The sequence below is a fragment of the Apaloderma vittatum genome, unplaced genomic scaffold, assembly GCF_000703405.1.
Source record: "Apaloderma vittatum isolate BGI_N311 unplaced genomic scaffold, ASM70340v1 scaffold10224, whole genome shotgun sequence".
NCBI lineage: Eukaryota > Metazoa > Chordata > Aves > Trogoniformes > Trogonidae > Apaloderma > Apaloderma vittatum.
The window spans coordinates 19,023-34,136 of record NW_009714360.1 but is presented as its reverse complement, the minus strand read 5'-3'; the positions used below and the strand labels follow the sequence as shown (position 1 = coordinate 34,136).

The 15,114-nt window shown below is 39.0% G+C and overlaps 1 protein-coding gene across 1 annotated transcript; it reads left to right on the top strand.

Annotated features, from left to right (window-relative positions):
• Positions 1-855: 855 nt before the first annotated feature.
• On the top strand, positions 856-14,911 carry YY1 (YY1 transcription factor). The gene is made up of 5 exons (XM_009868729.1): positions 856-865; positions 1,180-1,375; positions 9,889-9,949; positions 12,381-12,539; positions 13,652-14,911. Exons 1-5 carry the CDS (start codon positions 856-858, stop codon positions 13,832-13,834), a joined length of 609 nt encoding a protein of 202 aa, XP_009867031.1. The 3' UTR covers positions 13,835-14,911.
• Positions 14,912-15,114: the final 203 nt, after the last annotated feature.

Below are 15,114 nucleotides of genomic sequence, written 5' to 3'. Positions count from 1 at the left end.
TTTCCTTCAGTTGGGGAAATACTATTTCTGTCCTACCACCTTGTATTTCCGTTTCTTAAATACTACCTGTAAAATAAAACTTAACTTTTGTAAGTACTTTAAATACTTTGACTTTGCAAGCTCTTTGTGCATAAAGTGATTTGCAGAATCTGCTCCGAGTACACATCATAGGAAAAGTAGTATAGTGGCAAGTTTATTTGCATTTAGCTCAGGAGTTACAACTGTATATATGTCTATTGTCCTAGGAGCGTTTGAGGGTGGAAAACAGGATTGGTGCTGGTGTGAACACTACACTGAGGAACATAGATGGAGGTTTCTCTTCTCTCTCTTTGATTTTTGTTGTAAAATACCAAAAGAAAACACTGGATCTTGGCATATTCAGAGGTCTGAATGTGAGTAGACGGCAACAGCAGGCTTCCACCTGATTTCACTGCAGTCCTTGAGCTCAATTGATAGGAGGAGCTCTAGAACAGATGAAGTAGCAGTATCTTAACTGGCTGCAGATCAAAGCTTTTGCTGATCCCTGTCTGCTGTTTACATAGTAGAGTGAGAAAAAAGCTCAGGCTGGTCACTGCCACAGAAAGAAGAAGCCCCTTTGGGAGGGAAACATGCTGTTTAGTTTTTTGCCTTTTTTTAGACCTATCTGCAAGTGTTAAAAAAACCTTAATTTTATGAGCATGTGATGAAGCCCAGTAGCAGTTACTTTTTAATTTCTTGCCCCTCTGTGACACTTTTGTTGGAGGTCAAGGGAGTCTGAAGACTGAAGTAAAGATCGGTTATCCTAGTGTCTTAGTGTAAGTATCCGTTTACTCCTCCGATGGCTTGCTTTGTTACCCACAGCTGTTGAGATCCAAAATGGGTGGAGGTTAGTCTTGAAGAGGTTGAGGAAATTAGATATTTAGGCACTGTTTCAGGAAAAGTGCATTATCTATCAAATGCAGACAATATTCATAGGGTTATTTCTTTGTTTATTTAAGTAGGCAAGTGACTTCTACTTTTTTTTCCCCTAACCCACAATGTTCTTTGTGTTCTTCATGCTGTAACTGAATGGATGTCTCCTTTTGCTTTTAACAATTAATGTGGCAATCTGGAAGTGTAGTCTGTTCTTTTCAGTGTGCAGGAATAGTTAATTTTTACTGAGATGCCACCTAGTAACTTACATGCTGTTTTGATCTTCAGTATGTATTGAATTCAGTATTTTGTGTATTTCAGATGATAAAAAAGATATTGACCATGAAACAGTGGTGGAAGAGCAGATCATTGGAGAGAATTCTCCTCCAGATTACTCAGAGTACATGACAGGGAAGAAACTTCCTCCTGGTGGAATACCTGGCATTGACCTCTCAGACCCCAAACAACTGGCTGAATTTGCTAGGTAAGTAGGAAGAAAGAATTTAAACTAAAATGTTTTTCGTTGGTTTATTTATGAAACTGTTAGGCAAAAGAAATGGTAGATTTAGTGTGGCTTATTCCATTTAATCATCTTCTGCACAAGGTACTTAATTCAGAATAGAGTACTCATACTGTGTTAAAATAACTGGGTTTTCCATTCAGCAGTGACTTCTTCAATGACTTCTGGTCTGTAGTTATGACTGGGTAAGACAGGACCTATTTACGTTGATAGACTGTGTCTTTTACTTGACAGGATGTCTCTTTCATGTGAGTAGTGGTAGATCCTAGAGCACTAAAAGATACTATAAGTGAAATGCTGTGTTCAGGTTGTTCAGTGCAAGAAAGCTACGCTACAATGTTTAGTTTATGAAGCCCGTTTGAGTTTTTTAACTCACTTCTTACTACTGAAGCTCTAGATCTTAAACAACTTCTTAGTGGAATCATGTGTCTTGCACTTTCAAGTGCCACTGATAATTGCTGTTTCACAATTGGTAACTATAGGGCTTGGTTTTTCCTCTAGTGAATTGGAATTGTCACTTGTTTACATATCAGCACGCTGACCGGAGTTACAAGGTGACATTTACTTTCAAATAGAGGTGAAGTGATGAGAGCTCTGTCCTGCAGGGGAGTACCGAAAGTGTCATGTGTGTCTTGGCCCTGGCTCTGGTACTGAGTGCTTGGGGCAGCCGGTGGCCACCACAGGGCAACTGAGAGACATCTGCTTTGGTGCCTGGAAGCTGTGATGTTAGGGTTGCCTTCACGATGATTACTTGGTGGGCTTCTTTGTCTGCATGTGCTTGTAATTACCAAAGGCGTACTCCTCTGCTCAGTGCATGGGCAGCATTAATGCTGGTGTCTCCAAATATCTGAGCACAACTGTTAGCTTCCTGCAGCTGCTATTACTTTTCGCATGTTGAAAGCAAAATATATGTGTGAAGCTATGCTGGTTTTCATTTTGTTACCAGCTGGCTGTTCTTCAGAGCTCTGGTGCACAATTCTGACACTCTGAGCAGGTGGGTGATCAGATGTTGTTACTCTTGCTGCCTGGGTCAGCTGGTAGAGGGAGAGATGGCAGGGACTGTTGAGCCAAGTTCTAGTCTGGCTTCTTGGTTAGGTGGATTTTGGTGTCCAGTGTGTACATATACTCGTTTCACCTCTTATCTTGCTGCTTTGTACAAACCTGTTCTGTTACTTTTCAATGTGTTTGTGCCAGAGGATTGCCAGCACAGCCTTGTCCCACAGTTCTTTTCAGGAAGCCATTGAACTATGGGTTTTGAAGGCTCCTAGTAAGATAGTTTTGCAGAGCTTGCTCCCTTCTTCAGCGTACCTAATTTGGAAATAAAAACAGATCATGAGTAAATGAAAACAAGATTTTATCTGAACTGGTGGATGGTTCTTGCTGTTGATACAGTTGTTACTTGTTTTACTATTGTTGATCAAAATAGTTGTGTTTTCCTCCGAGACCTGCTGAAAAGTTAATAGAACTTTTATTGTGAAGGCAAATGTTTTAAGTGGTACTTGTAAGTGTATGTAGCATTCTAATTCTAAGCTGTTGCTTACACATTTCTGCTTGTTGTTCTTAGAATGGTATTCCCAGTTACTTGAAGACATGCCGAAACCTTTGGTTCTATTAAATATTTAAGTACTGAATAGCTACCTTTTGTTAGGAAGTTTAAGTAGTTTGTTGTAGGGTGTTATCCCTGGAAATACTGATATTTTTCTGCAGATTGGTTTGAATAGTTGAAATGTTTGCAAGGATTGGAGCCTCTTGAAGTCACCAGATTGCCTTTATCAGATCTCTTTGCATATTTCTTAATATTGTAAAATGTACTGTATCTTTGGGGTTTAACTGTTTTTTTTGTTGAGAAAATAATGGCAGCTGGCAGTAATTAAAAATTACCACTTGTTTTTTTTTCAATTCATGGTAGAATGTTCTGCAAGTTCTAGACCTAGAGTTTGTAGTAGATGATAGAAAAATTGAGTTCTATGTGGTTTGGTTTTTTTTTTCTGTTACTATATTTCTGTACAGCAGGTAAAATGTAGTCCACTTCCATCATAAGACAAATATGTGGTGGTAGAGTCAGCACCCTGCAGGATATTACCTTCAGCAATATCACAGAATTGATCAAAACCTATGGAGAATTGTTCTGATAGCTTCATTGTAGATACATCTTCTGTTTTAAGAAAGATTTTTGGACCTCTTGGTCAGAATTGATGACTGTCAAACTTGTACTCTTGCTTCAAAAAAAGGAAAGTGAGAAAGAAAACTGTATTAGTTGTATTTTAGATGTTAAATAATTGTGCATAGCTGTGGCTGAAGAATATGGATGTATTGAATATTGCGTGTAAGGTCTTGGTCTTATTGCAGCATTATTGAAGGGACTTCACTTAGCTAATAACACAAATTCAAACACTGATATCTGCATCAATTGTCTTGTTGATCTAAATTGCTGTGTGCAGGATCACTGGAAGGAAAAAAACCTATTTTTTATGTACTTGAATTGGTTTTGGAGGTCTAAGGATAGGTTCTGTGTTTATAAGCTGCAGTGTGCTTTGATTAAGAATAAATTGCCTGAAGCGTTGCATCAATTCTTGGGAACAAAGTTCTGAGGTTAAGCTTAAATGGGCAAAGCTTGAATTCTAATAGTAACAGATTTCAGGCAACGTTCTGGAGTTCTGATCATGGTCTGGTTAGTGGGAGGTAAAGCAGGGGTGGACTTGATGATTGAGTCCTCTGTAGCTCTGCAGCCCTTAAAAATTAAAAAAATTAGAACTGTAGTGATTCAGCATCTGCAACGGACAGCACTGCTGCTCAGCAGCTAGGTGGCACTAGTGGAGCGAGCAGTTGTACTGCGACTTGTGACACGATTGTCTTTCGCCACTTTCTAGTGCATTTTTCATTGACTCATGTAGCAGGAATCCGGATCCTTTAACTGGAACTCATGTATTTCCTGCAAAGGCTTTTATACATTCTCAGACTACTGAGAACACTCTGAATAAGCAAGCGTGTCAGAACAGCCATATGTGTTAAGTAATGCATAGATGAATGACCGTAATATACCTTTTGGGGGGCAATTTATTGCCTTTTACAAATTATTTTGTTGTATTTTAGAACTCATACATTTTCTCTAGTATGCTTTAAAAATGCAACAAAAAAGAAAAAAATGACGATTTCTCTTAGGTAATCACATCAGAATGTGAAACATTAGTTGGGAATGATCTGCTCAGAAAGAAATAAAACATAGTAAATTAGCACCTTCCCATTTGATACCTTTGACTGGGACACTGGAAATTCCTTCAAGTGAAATAAAATGTTTCATCCAAGTGTAAACTGATTTCAAGTAATTCTGTAGTTAGCTGTGAAGAAGTTTTAACTGCCTAGTATTAGAAGCTAGACATATTTCTAGTTGGTGTGTAGGGCAAATTCCCTTGAACAAAACCACTAAAAAATTATCCCTGATTACCCTCTCTCTCCCTTTTACCCTTCAGAGAAGTATGTGACTGAACTGGCTAAAGACAGCAGAATATGGCTAAGAAAGTAGAGGGCAGTATGCTGTAGCTGGGAAGTTGGCACAGTAATGGGTCCTAGTGATAAAAAGTTTACTCTCGTGGATTTATCTTCTGCTCTTACACCTTTTCTGAAGGAGAGCCCTGGTGAGGACTGCTCTTCCTTTCTATCCACTTGCCAAAACAGATAGAAAACAAAGAGGAGGAAACTGCATTAGTGTTTGAAATCGGACACCCTTCTTCAGCGACAAAGCGTTACGGTCATAGATTTTTCACTTCGGCCTCTTTATAAGGTGTACGCCTTTGTATTGGTTTTGTTCTTGTGACAAAGAAGCTTAAAGGGCAGTAAACTGACAATTGCTTTACCAAAGTGTTCCTCTAGGGGAGAGGAAGTCTCTTGTTCTGTACCACACTGCAAAGGTCACCCTTTCTGTTTAAATGTACCATATTCTTCATAACTGCAACAAAACCAGTAGCTATATTTCCCAGAATACTGTAGTGAAAGAGAACTTTTTATGCCATTTTCCTACCTAATTGTGACCAAAGCACAGTAAGACAGGGCTATGGGCTCTTTGGTTTTAGGTAGATTCCTAGGACACCTTTTACCACTCCCTTTTGTCTATTTATCCAAAAGCCAGTCTAGCCAGTTTCAGGAGTTCTTCAGCACAAATGAATTCTTAGAGCAGCACAGGGCTGTGACAGTCATGTTGTTTCTGCCTCTACAGGGCAGTGCAAGGGGAAGGGCAGAGTGGGGGAACAGATCAGAAGTGGCAGTGACACTGCTGATAGAGACCAATTTCCTCCTCTTGTAACTCTTCTTAGGGATGCGTCCCTGCCCAAAACAGGGAGGTTGGACTAGATGATCTCCAAGGTCCCTTCCAGCCTAGGATAAGAAGGATGTGTCAGAGGAGTTGCCGGAGAGTGTAATGCTGTGTAGGTTAGATTTATATATATGAGTGAGAAGAAAGGATTTGAGAACACGGAAGTTTAACAAAGACACAAAAGGGAGATGATGGAACAAGAGGGAAATTCTATACTGGTTTTTGGGTTTTTTTACTTATGAATTTCCTTTATTACTAGTCTTAACTCTGTTTCTGTAGCTAAAATTTTAAAATTGCATCTATCTACAACACAGTAGATTGTGGAGAATGACAGAGGTTTACGGTGGTGCTTGGTTCTGCCAAGGTACACTTTTTTTTGTTTAGCTGAGTAGATGAAAGGAAGGTAGCTAGCTGTTACTTTCTGATATTGCACAGTGACAAGAGTTACTTATTTTATGTTGAGGAACTTAGTGGTTTAGTACCTGTGATTTTGTTCAATGTTCTTTATGCATGGATAAGAGAGGGTGCTTTTATGGAGCTTGTTCAGTGAAGCTATTGAGTTGCACTCCTTCCTGCACCGTCTGCTATGCCCCATTCCTTCCTTCCACCCCCCTCAATACAAGTTAACAGACTTTGCCTTTAACTGTAGCGTGCCAGTGCCTTGATCCAAAAGGTACACTTGCTAATTTTTTGCAGCCAGGTAGTCTGCCATTGCTACTACTAGGCACAGCATGTATAAAATCACTGCAAAAATGAAAATTCTGGTCTTGCCATGTAAATTGACTTTCTGTAAAGGCAGCCATTTCAGAAGTTCCACCCAAGTACTAATACGTGTGTTTAAATAGCAATATATGTTAATTGTTCTGGTTTTGATTAAGTTTCAGGCTAAAAAAACTTGTGCAGAGCTGGTAGAGATACTCTACTGGGTGGGAGCCTAAAGTCTTACCACTAGCAAGAGTTACCTGTGACAGTGTAATTTAAGATCAACATCCCAGGCTCTAGTCTGACCTTCTTTTGCAGAAAGATAATTTTAAAATAAGACTAAAATATTTTTACTAGAACATTTGAATATATGTCTTTAAATTCTTCTTTCAGAGATTGTCCATATGGATTCCACAGCTTTGTAAGCAAGATGACATTTTGAACAAAATGATTGGTTGTAACTGTGCCTGTGGTGTATGTGCCCTTATGCCTTTAATCCAAGCGTATGAAAGGCCCTGCAGGTTCTTGCTGCCTGTGGTGCTAAAATACAACCTGGATGCTGTTTGCTTTGTGACATACTCTAGGTAATCCTGCTCTGACAGGCGGCTTGGACAGATGATTTTCAGAGGTCCCTTCCAACCCCTACCATTCTGTGATTTTTCTGCCTCTTCGTGTTGGGAATGTCAGCTTCTGTTGAATAACTGGGTTTCCTATGGAACCCAGTGCCTATACACAGTCTTGTTCCACATTTTAAGCTTAACTACTCTGATTCCCATACTTCCAGGAGAAAGGAAAATATCTAAAATCTACACCTTTGTTAGCTAAACTTTGTGGCCATTTTTTTGTAGTCAGTAGGGCTTTTACATAAGTATACTGCTGAGCTGATACTCCTCACTTCAGAAACACAGCTTGAAAATGAAACATTCTACTTATGCCAGAATGGACACTCACCAAACAGAAAAATGTAAGGACACCAAACAGAAAAATGTAAGATGTATGATGAAGCTCCAATCTGACCCATGTCTGACCATCCAGTTCACCTGCAATTGGTTCCTCAAGCTTTCTGACTACACTGACACGGGAGAGTTAACGAATAGATTTTAACATGATGATTAGTGGGATCTTATGCCAAGTGTAAAAATGCAGGCACTGCCCATTAAAGCTGTTTACCACATGTCTTGTTAGCAATTCCTTTTCTGTCTAGTCTTTAGCTTTGAAGGTGGTCAGTTAAGACTTCAGGAAAAAATAGTGGTTTTACTCATTGACACGGATCTTGCAGCTAGGAGTTTTGCTTTGTTATTTGGGGTTGGGAGAATTACTCAGCCAACATATAACAAGTTGATAAGAGTTAGAAGTAAATAAGGTGATTTTGGCACCAGCTTTGTCCCCTGAGGGTGTTCTGTTTTCTAAAAGCATTAAATCATGACACTATGTTCTCTCTTGTCCCGTCTTGTCAAAGCATTCAGCAGTGTGTCCATTTTGGCGTAACAGATGCTAATTTGTGTGCCTTTTCCTTTTTAAAAAATCATAGATAATAAGAATCCCATGTAAAAGGTAGTTGAAAGCTTTCTGTAGGGGTGCTGTAAGAAAGCTTTTGTTTGTGTTTTTCTATAGCCTCAGTACCTGTAGTACTATCCGTCTAGAACCTCACTGAAGAGTGGAGTCAATCAGTTAATCGTAATTAATCACTTGTCTGGATCTAGGTATTTAATACTTTACTCAAAAGAGGCTGTGTAAACTAAAGACAGCACAATCTTGGTGAAGCTGCATCTGGAGTATTGAGTCCAGTGCTAGTTCCCCAGTTCAAGGACAGGGAACTGCTGGAGAGAGTATAGCAAAGGTCTCTGAAGACAATTAGGGGACTAGAACATCTCTTACAAGGAAAGGCTGAGGGACTTGGGGTTTTTTGGTCTGGAGAAGAGAAGACTGAGGAGGGATCTTACCAATGCTTATAGATACTTCAAGGGTAGATGTCAGGAGGATGGGGCTAGTCTTTTTTCAGTGACACCCAGTGACAGGGCAAGAGGTAATGGCACAGACTTGAACATAGGAAGTTCCATCTTAACATGAGGAGGAACTCTTTACTTTGAGGGTGGCAGAACACTGGAACAGGCTGCCCAGAGAGGTGGTGGAGTTGCTGTCTCTGAAGACATGTAAAACCTGCCTGGTTGCCACCCTCTGCAACCTGCTCTATCTGAACCTGGCACGGCAGGGAGGTGGGACCAGATGATCTCCAGAGGTCCCTTTCAACTTCTGTCATTCTGTGATTTTGTATTCCAGTTGGATTATATAAATTGTAATCACTAAGGTCGACTAAGTTGCTCTGTAGTCTTGAGGGGAAAAAAGCAACAGTTGGAAAGATTAGTACACTAAAGAGTCTGTTCTACAGAACAGACATAGTTTGCTATGCTCAGGATGTTTCTGACCTTAAGTAGATGAACTGTTTAATTATACTGCTGGTGATAGTGCAGGAGGAGCTTTGTCGTCACAAATACCTCACATCGGTCTTCTAGGAGCTGTTAGTATCTGTAAATGGGGAGATTGTTGGATGATACTCTCCAGCTGCTGTCTTTTTTTATCACATCTGTATTTTCAGTCCTGCAGGGCAGTGAGGTGTTCTTCCATTAACACTGTACATATTCAATGTACTCGAGAAATGCTTGAGCCAGCAAGCATTTTCTTAAGTGTCCCCTTAGAGAAAAGTACAAGTGTGGCCTCTAAATCCTTGGGTTTTAATGTGTCTGTGAAGTGGCTGTCAAGTGCTTTAGTCTGTATGTGATCAACTGATGTGTGCTACATCTGCAACTGAGAGGAGTCAGATCATTTGAGGGACAAATGGTATCCTGCAGAGCTGTAGGAGACTCCTCTATCACATATGACTCTACAGGCAGTTGTGAGGAGATTTTCCTGGATCCAGTCTTCAGGAGTTCTCGGGAGGTTTTTGCACTGCCCTTGCCTTAATTCAACCTCACAGGGCTTTCCACTGCTGTACTCTCTCACCTGTCCACGTGAAGGAGGCAGGCAAAACAGTGGAGTTCAGCTTTCTTCTGAAACCTTGTGTGGTGGAAACACTGAGGAGTGATTGAGACTCATCTATTCTTCATGTCCTGGTCGAGGATGGACTGCAGTTGGAGATAAACAGGCGTATGGGTACTGACACAACAAAAACATCCTCATTACAATTAGTCTGTCAGAAAAGAAATGCACCCTCTTCCACCTACTCAATGGACTAGGAAGGTAGTGTTAAATGTCGTGCTCTCTATTTGAGAGGTCCTTCCAGAAGAGCTGAAATTTCCAAATGCCAGACTGCACTGTTAATACTATTCTGAAGGTTTGCAAAATATTAAACTGGATATGACTGACACATGTAATACTCCTTGAATAAATGTGTGTATTTTTTAGGCGATTATGGGAGAAGAGCTGTCTACTAATGTTTTTCTGCCTTTTTTTTTTTCCTTTTATCAAGAATGAAACCAAGGAAAATCAAAGAAGATGATGCTCCACGAACGATAGCTTGTCCTCACAAAGTAAGTCAAGTGTTCAGCTTCTAAGTAGGTAGTAGTTTGTAGACCAGAATTTTGTATTGATATTTTCTCTTGAGAATGAATAACTAAAATATCTTACTGTTAATAGAATACACTCAGTTTTACTGTATTTTAGTTATTATTCTTTAGAGGCTTCCTTAAAAACCTTTCGCTGAATAATATGTTATTCCCATTCCTTGTCTTAAGGTTAGTGCATCCCTAATCTTCTGGTAACCATGATGCACAGTCCCTAACATGCTGGTTTTACTGTTGTGATTTCCTGCCACCCAAGAATACATACTTGAAAGAGAGTTCTGAAAGCTGTTCAAAGTACGTTCCTAAGATCTATATATCCTCTGCTTGGAAACTATGACAGATTTTGGAGTCTAGATCAGGAATCAGCAATTCATGATGCAGATGCCAAAGTCAGTGTTATTGGAAGACTTTGAAATAACATTCCACAGAGCTGGAAGGTGCATCATCTTAAAAGAGAGAGAGGCATCCTGGAGATACCATTCTGACCCACCGGTAGCGGGGAAGCCTCTGTCTTGAATAAATGCTGCCAGTCACCTAGATTGGTAGCATCTAGCTTTACTGCATTATCCAGCTTTTGTAGAGCTTCTGTTAGCTGACTTAGTCTCTAATGAAAAAAGACAAATACAATCTTGCTGACTTCTGGTCTAGATAAGTGTGAGCCTAAGCAAATAATCAGGGCAGATAGCTGATAGTACACATTAGAGAGCATGAATAGAAGGTTTCTTTCTGACAGCTATAGTCTAAGGAATTTGCTGAATTCCTCTTTGTGTTTGTATTAATATACAATTCTTCACATTCTACAAAAAAGTGACGTGTTTTTATTTTAGTATAGTATGTGGAGGTACAGGAACAGTTACTCTTCACTGTACCAAGGAATGCTGCCTTCATTTCTTTGATTTACTTTTTCATAGCCTCAACTTCATCTGAACAGGGGAGGGGAAAAAAATATTCTGTCCTTCCATTTTTTCTCTTTTAGTGTTTCTAGGCTTTGTGCATTTATGAGTTCAGTTTAAAAAAGAAAATACTGTAGAAGATGTAACTATTCCTCTCAGAGGCAAGCAGAAACTTTGAAATAAATACAAAAGAAGTTGATGGTATGTTTATTTTAGTGCTACTTTGCCCCACTCAGTTTTTTTCTGTGCAGTGAATGATGGTCCAACACTTCAAATTAGCCAAAGAAACTCTAATGCCTGAAGAGAGAACTCTTTTTGAAAGTGGCATTTCCTCTTTTTTTTTAAGAAACCAGGCATATTTAAATGTGGCTTTAAGTTTTAAGTGGGGGAAAAAATCAAGGGAGGAAGCCTGCAAAATTTAAGATTAGCAGTTTAATGTTCCTCTAGGTTCTGTTGTTGAATTTTAAGCCTCATAGGACAGTGATGTTGGAAGGCTTAATTGTATGTAAGTTTAAACAGTGTCAGTTGGAGTACAGTTAGAATTTCGTGCTGTTAATAGAATTTTATGAGGGATTTTGGCCCTTAAGGAAGGCATTTCTAAAACACAGACTACTGAGTGTCACTAAAAGGTGGAAAAAAAAGTATAGAGAAATTAGGTAAAGAGAGCCTCAGGTCGCTCCTGACTTAAGTGTACTCTGGAATCAAAAAAGTGGTATTTCTGTGTCAGTGCAGCAGGGACACATTTGAGATTTCTGATGCTCTACCTGAGTTGATAGGTTGAGTCAACACTAGTTCAGAGATTCTTCTTCCTTTTTCAGTTACCCAGTATGACTTTGTAGGTTTAAACTGTAGAAGCAGTTACAGAATCTCTTGCATCTCAAGGTAGGAGTGATGAATCTGCTGCTGCCAGTTTGGACAAGGTAGTTTTTGTAAGCTGTTACATTCTGGAAGTGCTCTTGCTCCGTTCCCTCTCAGCAATGAGAAGGACAGAAAAGGAAGAGGACAGTGTTGGGAGCTGGAGTGGTGCACGTATTGGTACTCGAGAATAATCAGCTATATATTAGAGTTTATATCATATGTTGTAGTACTCAGAATATAGCACACTGAAGAAAAATGCCATAGGTATCCATGAACTATCATTCTGTCTTCTGTTTTTTCTTTTAAGTGCTTTTGTTTGGTTTATTCGTTTGCTTCTATCAGAGCTACATCTTCTCCATGAGACTGTCCTATTATTTATTTGACTGCACATGGTTCATGATACTAAGTAAGGAGAGGATTTGGGGGTTTTTTTGTTTGTTTGGGTTTGAGAGTTTTTTGTCTGCTTTTCAAATGATTAATTTTCTTGTTTTGTTTTTTTTTAATGTAAGGGATCTCCTTCTCAGGGCAAACTTTTAAGAAAATATTCACGATATAAACGCATTTTAAATGCTTATACTGTAGCAGATAAGCTAGTTCTGATAAAGAAAGTTTTATCTACTAATTGAGTTTCACTGTTGTTTTTAAAGGGCTGCACAAAGATGTTCAGGGACAACTCTGCCATGAGGAAGCATCTGCACACTCATGGCCCCCGAGTACACGTATGCGCAGAATGTGGCAAGGCCTTTGTGGAGAGTTCAAAACTAAAGCGACATCAGCTAGTTCATACCGGAGAGAAACCCTTTCAGGTATTGTTAACCTCCAGACATAAGTATCTCAATTTATTTGGTGAGCGTATGTAGACTATGTAACCTAGCTTCCATATAACTTTGAGGATAGCTATGTTTTTTCCAGAATCAGATGACTCACTAAATGATCCACTTAAAAATGGGAAGTCCCCTTAAGCAAACTAGGCTGTTATTTAACTGTTTCTCTGGGCTTTTATTAGAAATTAAGAAATAGTATATACATGGGTGATGCCTTCCAAAATACGGTGTAAAGTTACCCACTTTAAAAAAGAACTCTAGTTACTACCGAATGAGGAAAATGTCTCTATCTCCTCATCATCCTTTCAGCTTACCACTTGCAGATAACTGAGGCATGAGACTGTTTGCTCAGTTGACTCACGATAGTAATTTTCAGTAGCGAGTATTAATCAGTTCTCAGCAAAACAATGGCAGTCACTGAATCTTTTTCCATTCATATCAAGTCACGTGGGCTTCTGCCAGCAGAGCTCCCCTGCCTACTTCCTATGATACTTGTAACTCTGCACAGGTATTCATAGTCTTGGGCATATTTGTGTTCTCCAGTACATCTTTAAGATATGGGGGTTTTGTTGATTTGTTTAAAAATTAATTATTGCAGAAATTTTTGCAGTCCTCAGACATTTACTTCGATGTGTATGCTGGCCCTGCTGTGTGGTAAATACAAGTATTTATGGGTAAACATGCTTTCCTTTTTATTCCAAACCCATTGGAAAAGTAAAGCTGGTAAAATAATAAAATCATTGCGAATTGGCACTGAAAGGGGGAAATTTTGATGTGAAACATTATTTCTGTTTTCTAGTACAGCAAAATAAAATACCTTTCAGGCAGAGAGAAGGTGTTTTTAGTGAAAATGTTTGCTTGCAAGTTGGAAGTGATTTCCTCTTTGAAGATAGATATGCTACCTTGGTAAAACAATGTGAAATAGTATTTCACTTTTAATGCAGCTTACAAGTGATGCCCACAGCGTTATTACAATCTTCAGTATCTAGTTTGATGTTTGTGCAGTCTAGTGATTCAAAGAATATTGGTCCAATTAATGATTGAAATAAATACTGTTCTGTTAGCTAATGGAACGTGTCTTTTCCTTTCAACAGTGTACATTTGAAGGATGTGGAAAACGTTTTTCACTGGACTTCAATTTACGCACACATGTGCGAATTCACACTGGCGACAGGCCCTACGTTTGCCCATTTGATGGCTGCAATAAGAAGTTTGCGCAATCAACTAACCTGAAATCTCACATCTTAACACATGCTAAGGCCAAAAACAACCAGTGAAAGTTGGAGGAGAAAGTTCTTGAACTCAAAGCATCTTACAGGAATATGAATTGGAAATAAATACGCCTCCCCTTTGTATATTGTTTCTAGGAAAGAATTTTAAAAAAAAAAAGAACCCTACAAACCTAAAGGACGTGTTTTGATAAGTAGTAAATAAAACGCAAAAAAACACTTTAAGGTGACATTGCTAAGATGCTCTACCTTGCTCTGTAATCCCGTTTCAAGAACACGGTGTTTTTGTAAAGTGGCCCCAACCGGAGGGGTCGATTCATGAACTTGCGTCAAAAAAGACAATTCTTTATACAACAGTGCTAAAATTGGACTTCTTTTCACATTCTTATAAATAAGAAGCTCACCTGTTGCTTACGATTTTTTTAATTTTGTATTCCAAGTGTGCATATTGTACACTTTTTGGGGATATGCGTAGTAATGCTATGTGTGGTTTTCCGGAGGTTGATAACTTGCTTGCGATAGATTTTCTTTAAAAGAATGGGCAGTTACATGCATACTTCAAAAGTATTTTCCTGTAAAGAAAAAAAAGTTATATAGGTTTTGTTTGCTATCTTAATTTTGGTTGTATTCTTTGATGTTAACACATTTTGTATAATTGTATCGTATAGCTGTAATGAAATCATGTAGTATCAAATATTAGATGTGATTTAATAGTGTTAATCAATTTAAACCCATTTTAGTCACTTTTTTTGGAGAAATACTGCCAGATGCTGATGTTCAGTGTAATTTCTTTGCCTGTTCAGTTACGGAAAGTGGTGCTCAGTTGTAGAATGTATTGTACAGGCACTGACCTTTTATTAACACCTGATAATATGTACATCCCGTGTAATAGAAAGGGCAACAAATAAAACAGTGGTCCTAAAGAAAGAATATGGCAGAAAATTATCTGTAAGCACAGTCTATTTTCTTTTTGTTGTCCAGAGCAGTCCTAGTTCCTCTTGACCTCCCAGAAATTGGAAACTAAATAAACTCAGGTTTCCTTTAGTTTGCATTCAGTTACAGTGATTTGTGATGAAATTACATAATGCCAGGTCAGGTGATATACCCAAGCAGAATTGCCGACTAATTCTGTTCTCGAATGACCTGGACTTCCATTAACGAGTGGTGAATTTGGAGACTTGGCAGTGTAGTAGGGAGTTTTCGGTGTGCCTGGACAGCAGCTAGGTAAAACAGTACAGTGAACTTGGTGGGCACCTTTGTTTAGTCATGATAAGGGATCTTGGAGGTTTAAATGCAATAACAATAGGAAATGGAGGAGCGGTAGGGTT

What these genes read in the sequence shown, in the direction of transcription:
- YY1 (XM_009868729.1), top strand. An exon ending in CAACTGGCTGAATTTGCTAG is followed by an intron (nt 1,376 to 9,888) that starts GTAAGTAGGAAG and finishes CCTTTTATCAAG; the next exon opens with AATGAAACCAAGGAAAATCA. An exon ending in CGATAGCTTGTCCTCACAAA is followed by an intron (nt 9,950 to 12,380) that starts GTAAGTCAAGTG and finishes TTGTTTTTAAAG; the next exon opens with GGCTGCACAAAGATGTTCAG.